At 32.0% G+C, this 15,514-nt stretch overlaps 2 protein-coding genes across 8 annotated transcripts in view; one reads left to right on the top strand and one right to left on the bottom strand.

The window, feature by feature from the left end:
- LOC101888392 (protein NDRG3) overlaps positions 1-9,293 on the top strand; it is a 72,461-nt gene extending 63,168 nt beyond the window's left edge. For 6 of the 7 annotated variants that reach the window (XM_011295029.3, XM_059131111.1, XM_011295790.3 and 3 more), the window contains one exon: positions 3,644-9,293. In XM_011295029.3, the coding sequence (XP_011293331.1) occupies positions 3,644-4,080 (437 nt within the window). In that variant the 3' untranslated portion in view covers positions 4,081-9,293. The remainder of the gene's footprint in view (positions 1-3,643) is intronic. The other variant, XR_009344124.1, reaches the window with a different exon arrangement.
- A 5,113-nt stretch (positions 9,294-14,406) lies between these two features.
- LOC105261775 (phormicin-like) lies at positions 14,407-14,808 on the bottom strand. Its single transcript, XM_011294147.3, has one exon. The coding sequence runs from the start codon at positions 14,744-14,746 to the stop codon at positions 14,456-14,458; it is 291 nt and encodes a 96-aa protein (XP_011292449.1). The 5' UTR covers positions 14,747-14,808; the 3' UTR covers positions 14,407-14,455.
- Positions 14,809-15,514: the final 706 nt, after the last annotated feature.

Here is a 15,514-nt window from a genome sequence, read left to right as displayed (position 1 = left end):
TAATATATTCTTTTTTAAATATTTCTTTGTTAAGTGTTTAAAAGGAAATTCAAGTGAATTGTAAACTGTATGTGTCTTGTAAAGCTGCACCGGCTTTAAGGATATATTTTTTGTGTTACATATTTCCTTTTCTTTATTTAAAGTATTAAATTGATTTCTTTTCCTTTTGTTTTTGTTCTCTACAAAATAATTGTTAACACAAAATTGCATTTTGTCAGAAGCCTACATTATTTATTATAAATATTTACATACATTATTACATAATATAATGATTATAGAGCTCTGTATACATACTACATATTAATATAAATACCTATATTAAATAAAAATAACAATTAAAATGAAAAATATAAATAATGAACAAAATGAAAAAAAGAAACAATTTTATTTAAACTTGATATGGAAAATTTTGTAAAAAAAATGGCCGATTCGTATTAAAGATACATTTTAGAACTCTCCACCATGCAAGAAATTTTATAAGTAGATGGAAAATGTATAAAAATGTATAGGGGTTTTTAGATTGTATTCAGATATTCAACTTAAATTTAGATCAATCTAAGGGAAATTAAAAAAAATACATAATTTATTTGTATTTGAAATTGATTTTATTTATTTATTTTTATTAATTTCATACCATACCAAAAGTTTTTGTCCTGTGTCTAAAGGTGAGAATATATAAAACCCTTTTCTGGCTGTCTTAAGTTATCGGCTGGCTTCCGCGTACATAAGGATTTTCAGATTTACTTAATTCGATTTTTGCCCTACGCTTCTTTGTTCTTTTCCGAAGAAGCCAGCCGATGACTTAAGCCAGTCAGAAAAACTATTTATGTATTCTCACCCTATTTTTTATAATTTTTAGTTTATAAACCGTAGGCTTATGTCTTGCTCTATGAAAATGTAAAATAGAAACACAAACGCAAAATGAAAAATTGTATAAAGGTAACAGCTTTTATTTTATATTTTTTATAGAACAAGTATCCAACCCCTTGGATTTTAATTCAGGCGTAATACAAGAGATGGTTATCAGTTTTCCTATTAAAAGTTGGGAGGGTAATTTTCTCTAGGAATATTTTTAAGACAGGATTGGAAATTTTCAATAATGTTATACATTTATTAAAACTGAAATATTGAATATAATTTTACATATTACTGCCCAAATTTGTTATGAACTTTTCATTAACAATACAAACTTCATAAAAATGTCAAAGGACTCTAATTAGTCATTACAATGTAAAAAATAGTTTTTATTATACCCTCTGTATTGGTCCAAACTTGGTACATAGCCAGATTATTATCTAACTTAGATCTATTTGGGAGATGGACAAAATTGGTCCTCTCGTTTTGGTACCTCCACTACCAAAAGGTTAAAACTATTAAAGAAAAAAAAAATATGTTACTCCATAGAAACAGAAAGGATCATCCAATTTGGTGCAAACCCTAATGTTTTTATCAGTTCTATCTTAGGTGAGGAAATAGATAATATCGGAACACTCCATCAAGTACCACCCGCACAAAGGATCAACATTTTGAATGAGTATAACTATGAGTATTAAAATGTGAAATAAAATTCCAATTATCTTCAAATTTCACACATCTCATATTTTAAAGACAATATTTTAATCATAGAAAAAGCAAGGATCATCCAATTTGGTGTAAATTCTAATATTTTATCAGTTCTATACTCCATCTAGTACCACCAGCACAAAGGGTCAAAATTTTGAATGATCATAACTCTTTTTAAAATGTGAAATAAAATTCCAAATATCTTCAAATTTCGTACATCTCAGTATTTCTATTAACATAAGATCTGGTGTGAAGATGGAATACATCGGTCCACTTCTTCTGGTACCTCCCTCACAAGAGGTCGAAATTTTCAAAAAATATATATTTTATCCACAGAGAGAGAAACGATAATCCGATTTTGATCCAACTTTGCAAATCCTAATTTTGCATCATTGATATGTCAGGTGCGAAAATGAACAATATGGGTCCACTCCATTAAGTATCTCCCCCACAAAGGGTCAAAATCTTGAATTATTATAACTCTTTTAAAGTGTGAAATAAAAGTCCAGTTACCTGCAAATTTCGCATATCTCAATATTTCTATTAACAAAAGATCTGGTGCGAAGATGGAATACATGGGTCCACTTTTTCTGGTACCTCCCTCACAACGGGTCAAAATTTTGAACTATCATGAAATTCATAAAATGCTAAATGAGCATCCGATTATCTATAAAATTGGAACTTCTCAATAATTCTAAGTTCTGGTGTGAATATGGAATATATTGGGCCACTCCTCTTGGTACCTCCCTTACAAAGGCTAACATTTTTGAATAAACAAAAAGTGAATAAAGCTTCCGATTCTTTCTAAACATTACATATCACATTTCTGCTAACAAAAGATTCGGGGTGAAGATGGTATATATTGGTCCACCCTTCCGGGTACCTCCCCCTCAACGGCTCAACATTTTTAAATAATTGTAACTGTAATTTTTCATATTTTTTGCTGAAGAAAAATTAATTAGATCTAAGGGATAAAATGCCATTGACCTGTGGGAGAAATGATTGGCAATTTTGGTTGCAGTAAATAAAAGAAACCGAAATTATCAAACATTTCTCCCTCAGGTCAATGGCTTGCAAAATTTAAGCTTGTCGGAATTTTGGATAGATTAGTCTGAGCATGTCGTCAGTCTAGTTTAAGTTTGAAACAGTTTAGCTTGTTTGGTGGAGAGCATGTTAAATACAAATAGATCCTTTTTTGTTTAAAATTGTTGTGTGTTATAAACAAAAACAAATATTTGCAAATTTTTAAGGCACTTTATATTCTTTTGAAAAAAAAACAAAAAATGCTTCTTTGGCAAAATATTTAAGACATTGTTAATGACTGGCTGTTTGCTCGCTCTCTCGTAAGCTGTTTTGTTATATACATACATACATGCATATATAATCAAAGCTCATTATCGAAGCATAAATCATAAAAAAATGCGCTTCCACCAATTTGTAAACGTTTATATTAACTAACCCCCTCCTTTAAAATCCATCAATCAATCAATCTATCAACCAACCGCCATAATCATTTGTAACATTCAAAGCAAGAACAACAACATCGACATTTGGCACTCTTTTTTGAAAAAAAAAAAAAAAAATGAAAATCAACAACAAATTCATTTTTCGCATTTCAATCATTTATTAAATAACATAATAATGAAATGAAATAAACAAATACCACCCAGAGAAAAGAAATATTAACGAAACATAAGAATTGAGAACATTACAACATATACGACCCATACATACACCCACCCACCCATCCAACAAACCAACCACAACACATGACACCTCAGACCACCACCACCACAACAAGAACAACAATATTGATTTGAAATGATAATTTACACTGAAACAAACACTAAAAATAATCGAAAATAAAACATAACAAATCAAAATACCAAAACAAAAACAATCTCCAGATCAAGTTTCGTAATAACAAAAGCAAATACTACTACTACTATCCCCCCAAAAACCAACAACAACAACAAAATAAATGAAAACGAATTGAATCACCCACCTCTCCAAATCCGGCTTGGAATCCTTGTGGACGCTGCCTTTCAAAATCTATGCCTATGGAAACTGCCCATCTTAGCCACCCCACTTTCTACACCGGCCTCCTCACCATGCGGTACCAAATATCTATCCTATTCCAATATTTTCTTTGCCAACTTCAAAGAGGAACATGAACGCATCTTGGCCGAGAAACTCAAGCAGCAGCCACCACCAACCCGTATACGCACCAATACCCGGCTCTGTCGTGAGACGGCCATTAACAACAACAATGAGAGTTCATCGGCTGATGTCCAGGATTCGAATAATGGTAACGAAACTGCCACAGCAACATACGATTGCAACAATCCAGATCTCTTGGAGAATCTCAATGAGGAAGAGTGCTCCCTGAACAAACATGCCATCAAGGGCAGCAGCAGCACAACAGCCACCAATCAAATTACAACTCAAGTCCATACTGGACAGTCGAAAAAGATTCGCATTACCGAAAATCCACTGCCTGAACCTGTTAGCTGTTAAACAGCCCCACAAGGTTATGAAGAAAAAAAAACACACATACACACAACAGACATTCCCCTTGGCCTGGCGGGCGAGCTGGAAAAAGGGGGACTTGGAAACTAGTTTTGTTTCATTCGATTGATGATGAAATCGAATACCATTTTTTGTAGATGAGTATACACACCACCTTTCTCTCTCTCTCGCTCTCCACCTCATCAACCAACAACACCTGCAACACCTAGCTATGTTTCAAGAAGCGCAGAGGACGACTCATGGCTGCAAATATCGACACCCACGCGTTAAAAAGGAAACTTTTAATCACTTCATTTTTTTAATTCCTTGTTACCTGCAGCGGAATCACGCCCTAGAAGAAAACAAAACGTTGAATTCAAAAAAAAAAGAGTATACTGAAAAAAAAAATCTAGAAATTGATTTAAATTAATTACCGAATATTTGTAGTAGTCCAAAAAGAGAAAAAATAAAACATTCCTAGCAACTTGTTTTAGATAGTGGTTAAGCGGTTTTTCTAGACTCTATAGATTAATGTCTTGGGCACAGGTCAACAATTTGAATTAAGGAATATAAAATAAAATTGGTTTAAGGGCTGTATTCAGTCGAAATTAAAGACGATCTAATTACACTATTTTCATTCAGTCTTTATACCCTAGACCACAAGGTGTTCAGGGTATGATGTCTTTGCGCATTTGTTTGTAACAAGTAAAAGGAACCGTGATAGACCCATAGTTCCTTTTGATGATATCCATAATATCACATTCTGAGTCGATTTATTCATGGAAATATGTAGGAAATAAGGAAAAAACCAATGGGTATAAAAAATTCGGCTCCGCCGAAATTAACAGGTTTTTTACTTTTTCGATCTGTCAGTGGGTAAAACAGTCTTCTCTGCTGCCGGATATTTAAGAATACACCATTAGAAATATTATAATAAATATAATTTTGATTTCATAATTGTGATTCCGATAGTGAATGGGAAAGGCTGTAAATATCCATTCCGGACCACTTATTTATAATTTTTCCTTAAAACATTATCTCAATACCTTAAATATTTTCGTGGTATTTATTCTCTTCTAAAATAATTTATAGTTTATTTAATTGTGTAAATATAACGGTGATTTTTTTTGGTCAAAATATGAATCTTTTCGAACAAAAATCGAAGACTATTCAAAAAAAAATATTTTTTGAAAAATCCACGGCTCGAAGGCTCTTTAAAAACTATTCTTTAAAAAATACATGTCCGGAAGGCTCTTCAAAAAATATTCTTTAAAAAGTCCATGTCCGGAAGGCTCTTCAAAAAATATTCTTTAAAAAGTCCATGTCCGGAAGGCTCTTCAAAAAATATTCTTTAAAAAGTCCATGTCTCGAAGGCTCTTTAAAAAATATTCTTTAAAAAGTCCACGGCTCGGAGGCTATTTAAAAAATATTCTTTAAAAAGTCCACGTCTCGAAGCCTCTTTAAAAAATATTCTTTAAAAAGTCCACGGCTCGGAGGCTATTTAAAAAATATTCTTTTACAAAATACATGTCTCAAAGGCTCTTTAAAAAATATTCTTTAAAAAGTCCACGGCTCGGAGGCTATTTAAAAAATATTCTTTAAAAAGTCCACGTCTCGAAGCCTCTTTAAAAAATATTCTTTAAAAAGTCCACGGCTCGGAGGCTATTTAAAAAATATTCTTTTACAAAATACATGTCTCAAAGGCTCTTTAAAAAGTCCACGTCTCGAAGGTTCTTCAAAAAATATTCTTTAAAAAATATTCCTTAAAAAGTCCACGTATCGAGGGCTCTTTCAAAAATATTTTTTAAAAAATTTACGCCTCAAAGGCTCTTCAAAAATTATTCTTTAAAAAAATTCACGTCTCGAGGGCTCTTCAAAAATATTCTTTAAAAAGTCCACGGCTCGAAGGCTTGTCAAAAAATATTCTCTAAAAAGTCCCCGGCTTGAAGGTTCTTCAAAAAATATTCTTTAAAAAGTCCACGGCTCGAAGGCTCTTCAAAAAATATTCTTTAAAAAGTCCACGTCTCGAGGCCTCTTTAAAAAATATTCTTTAAAAAGTTCATGGATTGAAGGCTCTTCAAAAAATATTTTTTGAAAAATGCACGTCTCGAAGGCACTCCAAAAAATATTCTTTAAAAAGTCCATGGCTCGAAGGTTCTTCAAAAAATATTCTTTAAAAAGTCCACGTCTCGAAATCTCTTCAAAAAATATTCTTTAAAAAGTCCACGGCTCGAAGGCTCTTTAAAAATATTCTTTTAAATTCCATGGATCGAAGGCTCTTTTAAAAAAATATTCTTTAAAAAGTCCACGTCTCGAAATCTCTTCAAAAAATATTCTTTAAAAAGTCCACGGCTCGAAGGCTCTTTAAAAATATTCTTTTAAATTCCATGGATCGAAGGCTCTTTAAAAAAAAATATTCTTAAAAAGTCCACGTATCGAAGGCTCTTCAAAAAATATTCTTTAAAAAGTCCACGTCTCCAGGGCTCTTCAAAAAATATTCTTTAAAAAATCCACGGCTCGAAGGTTTTTCAAAAAATATTTTTTAAAATATACATGTCTCGAAGGCTTGTCAAAAAATATTCTTTAAAAAGTCCACGGCTCTTCAAAAAATATTCTTAAAAAGTCCACGTCTCAAAGGCTCTTCAAAAAATATGAAAACAAATATAAAAATTAAAAAACTAACAAAATATTTCTCATTGTGTAGAGAGCGGCAAAGAAACACTTGAAATATTTTTTTATTTCAAAACACATACACTCACAAAATAATTTTGAATTTCTCTGTCTAGCCCTGCCTTACATCCACTAAAATATTTGATACATTTCATTCTTTTTTTATCTGTTGTTGGCCTGTGCCCCACCCCCTCGTAAATGGTAAAAATTTTTAATAAATCTATAAAAAATTGTAGTGAGCCCCACCCCCCTTCTGTCCCAACGTATTAGTAATCTCTTAAATTATGTTATGACTTTTTTCAATAAAAACAAAAATAATAACCTCTCTCTAGGATTGGTATAAAAAATCTATTCTTTCTCTATCTCCTACTGTTTTAGTTAGAGTTGTAGTCCGTAAAATTAGTAAAAAACGACGAAATCTTAATAGGCTAACAGTTAAAAAGGATCCCCAAAAAATTTATTAAAAATAAAAATTCAATGTAGCAAAACAACAAAATGTCCATTCTAAGTTTTAATCAAAAACTAATTAGGATATAAATTGATGAAACAAAATTAAAATTAGAAATGAAAAACCAAATAGAAAATTCTCAATAAAACAATAAATTATGCCGCTAAAGTAAATAAAAAATGGCTAGCTATAACAATTAAAAAACCTTAAAAATAATGGTTCTATTGCGGACAAAATAGGCATACAAAAATCAATTCAATAAAGAAATAATTAGAAATTTGAAAAAAAAAAACAAGAACGAAAGAATTGTTAAATTAATTTATTTTTTCATTTTTTTTCGTTTCACTTTGTGCCTGAAAACACACACACACAAATTTTTTAAAACCAAAAATAAGAAAAAAAATTCCCAAAAAAAATGAAGCTAACCCACAAATCAATTTATTAAAAGAACTAACAACACACAAAACAGCGAGCTTTCATAACTATTATTATGATTATTATTAATTAATTAAAAAAAAAAAAAATAATGAATAAATAAAATAATTATTGTTGTTATTTAAACATACACAATATTCTAAGATGCAATGAACACCGACAACCATATTTATGTATTTTTTTTTTGGCTTACAAATTTAAAGAGAAGATGAAAAGGAAAAAAAACGAGAAAACCCCGGGATTTTTGAAGGCGCTTTTAGAATTGAATTATTTTTTTTTTTAATTTTTTTTTAATTTCGATCACCTTTTTATGTATATTTAAAATTATTACATGTTTTAAAAATTTAAACCGGAATCGAAGGAAAGAATTATGTAGGGAGTCACTTTAATCTGTCTCTATCTGAGCTAATTGACATGAGGGGCTTAGGATTTTTAAATAATAATTTCTTAGACCTGTAGCAATGAAATCGATCTAAATTGGTCTCCATTTCCTTGTAGCTTTGGACTGTAGCCTTGGACATCTCAGTTTAGGAAATTTTTTGACTGTTGCAGTCATATTTCCCATTGATTTGTTAACAATTAAGCTTCTCAAGAGTAGAAACAGCTTTTTCAGAAAAATAATTGCTACATTCTGAAAAGGATTTTTTTTTATCGAAGGTCAAATATTTATACATTAATTTCAGAAAATTACCATATTTTGGGGGTTTTAGATTTTTTAAGGAAATACCTTCTATTATAATCAAAATTTACAGGGTGAGATAAAAATCTGCAACAAAGTCAAACGACATAATTTTCACACTGTTTTTAAATTTTAATAAATGAAAGCAAAAAATGTCGGAAATTGCAACAAATTCTAGAATAAGTTTAGATTTGTTCGAAATGGTCATCTTTGGCACGAATTATGGTCTTAAAACGACCAATGAAACCGTTACACGCTGTCCGAATGTTGCTCTGAGGTATTTTGGCCAATTTCCGGCGAAGCGCTTGCTTGAGGTAATCGACACTTTGGTATTTTTTAGTGCCAACTTTGCTTTCCAAAATATTCCAGTCACAATAGTGCAACGGATTGATATCCGGAGATTTTGGTGGCCATTATGCACAGGAAATGAAGCGAGGAACCTCATTGCGTAACCATTCTTGGGTGGTGTCTGCTGAGTCCTGTTGGAATGTCCAAGGTCTGCGACCAAAATGTTTGCGTGTCATAGGCTTTAATACTCCCTCCGGAATATTTTCGCAATAATATTCGGCATTTATTCTGATGCCACGGTCGAGCGGAGAACGACCATCGGCTGTTATGGCGGCCCACACCATTACCGTGGCCGGCGCTTGAGTTCTGGTGGTCAACCGAAGGTGTACATTTTCAGCTGACCTCTATGGCAAGTAAACACCATCCTTTTGTTTGTTTACAAACTGCTGGACAGCAAATGTTTTCTCATCGGAGAAAACCAAATTCGGCAGTTCATCACTTTCGGCCAAGCTAAGCAACTCTTTAGCTCTTTTGAATCTATTTTCTTTCTGATGCGGCGGTGTATGTTCTTGCACTTTTTGGAATTTCAAGGGCTCCACCCCGAGCTCATTTTTCAATATTTGCCGAATGGAATATTGCGATATGTTTAGCTCACGAGCCATTTGTCGGCCACTGCAACGCTGGTTTCGATCAAGTCGCTTCTTTACTTTTCGAACAATTTCTGCTGATCTGGAATTTCTGCTCACTGGAATAATTTTAACAGCTGTCGGACGAGTGACTTAGAAATGACAGCCGTCTGAAGTTGGTTGCAGTTTTTTCATCACACCCTGTATATCTGAAATTATTTAAGATTTTATACATTTAAATCCGAATCGAAGGACCAATAAATGTAGAGAGCTAATTTATCTGCCCGTGGAGCTTATTGATATGAGGCGCTTAACTTTTGCAATAAAAATCTTCCTAGAACTGCGGGTATGAAACTGATCTAAATTGGTCTCCATTTCCTTGTAGCATTGTCCTGTAATAAGCATTGTCCTGTTTGACTGTTGTAGTCAGATTTCCCACTGATTTCTTTAAAATTAGGCTTTTCACTTTTTGGAATGAATTCCCTATCGAAGATCTGTTTGATTTTGGGCCTTTTGGATTTTCTATTCTAGTCTATTAAAATCAAAATTGTTATGTTAATATTTTAAAAAATTTCATATTTTAAATATTTTTATACAAATATTTGATAAAAAAATTCGCTGAAGTTTCAATGATAATTAAAAACTATGAAATGTTAAAAAAAATCAACCTCGATTTGAATTGAAGGACCAACTATGGAAAACTTATTCTTCACAACAAAATTAAATACTACATTTTACTTAAGGTGATCAAAAAATTATTTAAAATAGAAAATTATAAAAATAAATTAATGCTATTTTATTAAACAATTGCTTTCTTTTATCAACCACTTTTTGTCACAATAACAAGCGATACCAAGCAATATATATTTTTTCACAGTGCCTCTTCAAAATAATTTACAAGCTAATTTCGGGTAAAATACAAAAAATATATATTTATGGAAATTAGTTAAAACAAAATAATTAAAAAAAATAAATAAAAAATATATACTTAAAATGGAACCATTGTATAGCATATCAAATGTTATTTAAAACAGAAAATAAAATATATTAGAAAAAAAAACAAAAAAAAAAATAAAATATTTATTTACTTTTTTGTAAGAAGTGTATTTATTTTCCAACTAAAAAAAATAAAAAAATATTAAAATAAAAAAAAAACAAAACTAAGAAATACAAATCAAAATAAGAAGTGTTGAAATAAATCGTTACTTTACACAACAAACCACACCACAGCTTAATGTTAAAAAAAAATAAATAAAAAACAAAAAGTTTTGAAAACAAAAAAATATATAAAAAAAAGTTCTCATAAAAAACATATTGTTATAAAATAAAAATAAATAAAAAAAATCAAGCAAATAGGCGTTTAATAAAGCTAACATTAAAAAAAACTCTAAAGAGAAACATTATTATTTAGTAAATGACACATAAACAACAACATAACATCAGATATTTGCTTTTGTAAACATTAAATGATTTAATAAAAAAACACAAAAAATACAATAATAAAAATTAAAAAAAAAAAAAATAATTTAACATAAAATATTGTGCATTCGAAATGAAGCCTATAAATTATAACAAACAAAAAACACTAATCTACATGAAAAAAATAACAGAACAACAACAAAAACAAAATTTATATATAGTTTCTATTCAACAATAAAAAATCATTTGAAAAGGCTTAAAGACTGCTGCTGCAGCTACTGTCAAAGGTATTTTCTTAAGCTGGCGTTAAGGTAAAGGTAAGAAAGGTTTGGGTTTTAAGGTAAGTAGAGGTATTATACTGTGTTCACATTAAAGCATTTTGCCAGGAAGCATTATATGGTGGCTATACGAGGACGTGAACCTGCATACACAGTTTTCTGCCTTAAGCTGTAGTATCCATAACGAACTTCAAATACCAAATTTCTAACATTTCCGGTGAATAATGTCGCTTAAGTTAACAAAGTACCGAATATCGGGTGGTACAATTAATTGGGGACTATACAAGAACGTGGTCCATTTTTAATACCAAAAGTCCTGTAGATATAATTTACATTTTAGTGAAATTTTATCAACCTACTTCATTTCGTTGGGAAGCTAGAGTGATTTCCACAGACGGATAGACGGACGGACATCGCTAAATTAACATATAATTTTTTGCTGATCAAAAATATATACAGAGTGAGATAAAAAAAACCGGAACAAACCTCAGACTGCTGTCATTTCGAAGCCACTCGTCCGACAGCGGTTAAAATTATTCCAGTGACAGCCCATTATATTGTTTAGAAGCGTACAAAATCATTTTGTTGAGAATTTTCCAGAAAAAAAAAAATTATTAGTGATGGAATTCAAGCGTGACCGAAAGTGGTGAACTGCCGAATTTGGTTTTCTCCGATGAGAAAACATTCGATGTCCAGCAGTTTGTAAACAAACAAAATAATCGTGTTTTCTTGCCAAAGAGGTCAGCTGAAAATGGGCATCTTCGGTTGGTCATCAGAACTCAAGCGTCATAACAGCCGCTCGCATTAATCTACCGTGGCAACAGAATAAATGCTGAATATTATCGCGAAAATATTCTGGAGGGTGTAATAAAGCCTTGGACACGCAAACATTTTCAGACCTTGGACATTCCAACAAGACTCAGTACCATCGCACTCAGCACGCGCCACCCAAGAATGGTTACAAAATAAGGTTGCTCGCTTCATTTCCAACGCACAATGGCCACCAAAATCTCCGGATACCAATTCGTTCGACTATTATCAGGCATGTCACAGAAGTTTTACGAAATCGATTTATTTCACCTTTTCCAAATCGGTACGATTTGCTTTTGCTTCTTCAGCACTCGTACGTTTTGACTAATCCGGAAAAAAAATCATTTCACATTTTTGAAATAAAAATATGGTAACTCCATGAAAAAAAAATCATAAACAAATTATTGACAATTAATAAAGGAGTTTAAATTGTTTTTTTATAATATAAACACCAAAAGTAAAAATGCCAGGGGCTTCAATACTTGCTGTAATGGATGAAGAAATAAATCAGCGGTCTACTGAAAAAATTCGTCGCCGGACATTGAGGAACGCATCAGATCCTTTATCTCACTCAAATGCAGAGTAAGGATCCACCAGCAATGAGTTATTTTCAAATTTATTTTCATAATAATTTATTTCTACAGATTTATAACTTATTATCGGCTAAATAAAGAAGCTTTTGTTTTAGTTTTGGAAAAATCCGCAAAGCTTACTGCACCACCAACTCCATCGACACTTTTATACAATCCGCAAATTCTGATTAAACTGTTCTCGTGTTCACTGAAAACATATTGATTGATATCACCACCACCAGTTCCTCGCAAGTCCTTTTTATTATGGCACATCTTCGCCTTAACATTTCCTTTCCAATCTGACCAAACTTTCTTCCATTCTTTACAGGTTTTACTTGGTGGTTTTACTGAACTATTCAGCAAAGCTGTCAATTCCGTCCATAGAGAATCAACAACAACCTTATCACCTTTTACATAGCCCCTGGCAATATCGTGATGTTTATCCATAAAATTGATAAAAATTTTGTCCTGTTTAACGTTTCGGTGTTTGCCCCTAAAGTATAAAATAAATTAAATAAACAGTTTTTGACGAAAATTTAGAAATATGTATGTAAATATTTACATTTTTGCCCGATTGACTGAAGCGCTCTGTCTCCAACCAAACAATAAATTGTTTTTTTGTTTTTCCCCTTTCTTGCTTTTTGGTCTGTCAGTTGTACATTTCTACACCTTCTTCTTCAACACATATGGCAATAATTCAACAATACAAGTCTGCCGTTCATTTCTGCATATTTTTTTGCGTTTTCATCATGGATTAGAAAAATAATAGATTTTTTAAAAACAAATTCCAAAAACATGTTCATTCTAAGAGAATTTGGTTAATACAATATTTTCTGTTAAATGTATGTGTCTTCTGTTTATTTTTTACGTTAAAATCACTAAACATTTCAATTTCACCCTGCTTTTTGAAAGTGATATCAAAACGCAAAATTTTTGCGTTTTCCGTTTTTTAGAGAAGCTAAAACCGTTTTCGTTTTCACTCTTGAACGATTTTACATTCTGTGACATGCCTGTATGTCTGGAGTATTTTGGAAAACAAGGTTGGCACTAAAAAATACCAAAGTGTCGATCACCTCAAGCAAGCGCTTCGTCGGGAATGGGCCAAAAGACCACAGAGCAACATTCGGCCAGCGTGTGACGGTTTCATTGGCCGTTTTCTGCCATAATTCGTGCCAAAGTTGACCAATTCGAACAAATCTAAACTTATTCTAAAATTTGATGCTATTTCCGACATTGTTTGCTTTCACTCAATAAAATTTAAAAAAATGTAAAAATTATGGCGTTTGACTTTGCTGCAGTTTTTTTTATCTCACCCTGTATGTATACTAAATGGTCCTAAATTTTGTACAGATTGAAATTGTGATAAAAGTTCGAACTTTAACTTTTGGAAATGTTCTAAAATGTTGACATTAGGGTCGTTGTTCATATGTAGGCTGGACATGTGCAGGTGGTTTCTGAAATATTTTGTTTAGGTGAGATAAAGTTCTGAAATTTGATGTTTAGATTAATGTTGGTATTTGTGTTTGAGATTTGTCGGTGGTTTGGAAATGCGACCTACAAAAGTACTAAATGGTAATAAATTTGGAATTGGGTGAAGGTATGGGACTGGAATCCTCAACTTTGATATTGAGGTCTATGTTGGTATTTGGGATTGAGATATGGAGGTGGTTTTACAAATGTGTACTACAAATGCACGAGAAGTACTAAGTGTTACTAATTTTGGCATTGAGTGAAGTGATGGAGCTGGAATCCCAAAATTTGAAATTGGGGTTGGTAGTGGAGTGGTTTTGGAAAAGTGTATTGCAAGTGCACAAAAAGTACTAAATAGTACTATATTTGGTCCAATTCGGTATTGAGTAAACTGATAGTGCTTGAAATCCGAAATTTGGTATTAGGGTCGCTGTTTATGTATAGCACATGTCTAGACTTTACCGGATAGTGTGACATTGTCGAAAAACCCGATTTCAAGAACTGTAAATTCAATTTAGAATCGATTTTTACGCATTTCTATGTATTTCTCGTATTTGAAATAACTATAAACAGGAACTTCGAATTCTGAAAAAAATATCCGATCAATTTTTAATTGAATGAAACACATTCAATATTTCCTTTTTATAATCAGAGTATTTTTTATTTATTTCTGAAAACTGAAAATGATTTCAGTTAAGACACACACAAACTTTTTGTCTGCTACAATAGCCGCCACGTTTCTTCAGCAACAGACAATGCGCCTGACATGACACTTTGCCAATTCCAAGCCATGCCAATACATCACAGGTGATTACTTTTACGCGGCCATATGCATCAGCTTCGGTGTTGGAACCATCTTCCGCAACGACTACATCGTTGTGTTGTCCTTCATTTGAGGTGACCACAGGTCCAGCAGAGGTGCTGTAGACCAAACAGGCCAATAGAACTAATGCAATGGAAGCGGTTGTGAACAATTTCATGATTGAGATTTGAAAATGTAATTTCTTGGCGACCGTTAAAACAATAATGGGTCTAGAATTACTTGAAGGTGTGAATTTATACTAAAATTGTTTGGTTTTTTGAATAGCTCTCGTATAAAAGGGAACTTACAGTTGGCCACGAGTTCTTGATAAATCATTTTTTTTAATTTCAAAGTAAACACTTAAGGATTATATATGACGTAGAATTTGATGATACTTGATTTCAGACATTTTAAATTTTTTTTTTTTATTTGTAGCACTTTTCATAGAGCTTGGTTGCCACCGGCTAAGAGTATTAAATAGAAACCACTTAAAACCTTGTTGATCGAAGGCTCACGAGCAAAATTGAGATATATTAAATTTGGGAGAGATATATTACATTTGGGAGATATTGAAAAGTTAGCAACTATTGGAATTTACGCCAATATTTTTGCAGGGAAACTGTAGACACTCTGAAAGTCAAAATATTAGCACTCAAGAATTCCTCAAAATTAGGATGATTGATTGCTAACAATCCGTAATAGCTACAAAATAACGAATATCGAGCGGTACCGCAAAATATAGTAATATGGACATATGTAGAACACTTTGTGTTAAATCGTAAATAAATTTGATTTAAAATGAAGCAATACAGGGTGAGATGAAAAAACTGCAACCCACTTGAGGCTGCTGTTCTTTCTAAGCCACTCGTCCGACAGCTGTTAAAATTATTCCACTGACAGCTCATTACATTGTTTAAAAGCGTCCTAAAACATTTTGGTGAGAATT

This window comes from Musca domestica, unplaced genomic scaffold (assembly GCF_030504385.1).
Source record: "Musca domestica strain aabys unplaced genomic scaffold, Musca_domestica.polishedcontigs.V.1.1 8, whole genome shotgun sequence".
In the NCBI taxonomy this organism is placed as follows: domain Eukaryota; kingdom Metazoa; phylum Arthropoda; class Insecta; order Diptera; family Muscidae; genus Musca; species Musca domestica.
Note: the sequence above shows the minus strand (reverse complement) of the source record. Positions and strands in the feature narration are given on the sequence as shown.

Bases quoted from the DNA above. Each gene is read 5' to 3' on its own strand.
- LOC105261775 (XM_011294147.3), bottom strand. From the start codon at position 14,746: ATGAAATTGTTCACAACCGCTTCCATTGCATTAGTTCTATTGGCCTGT.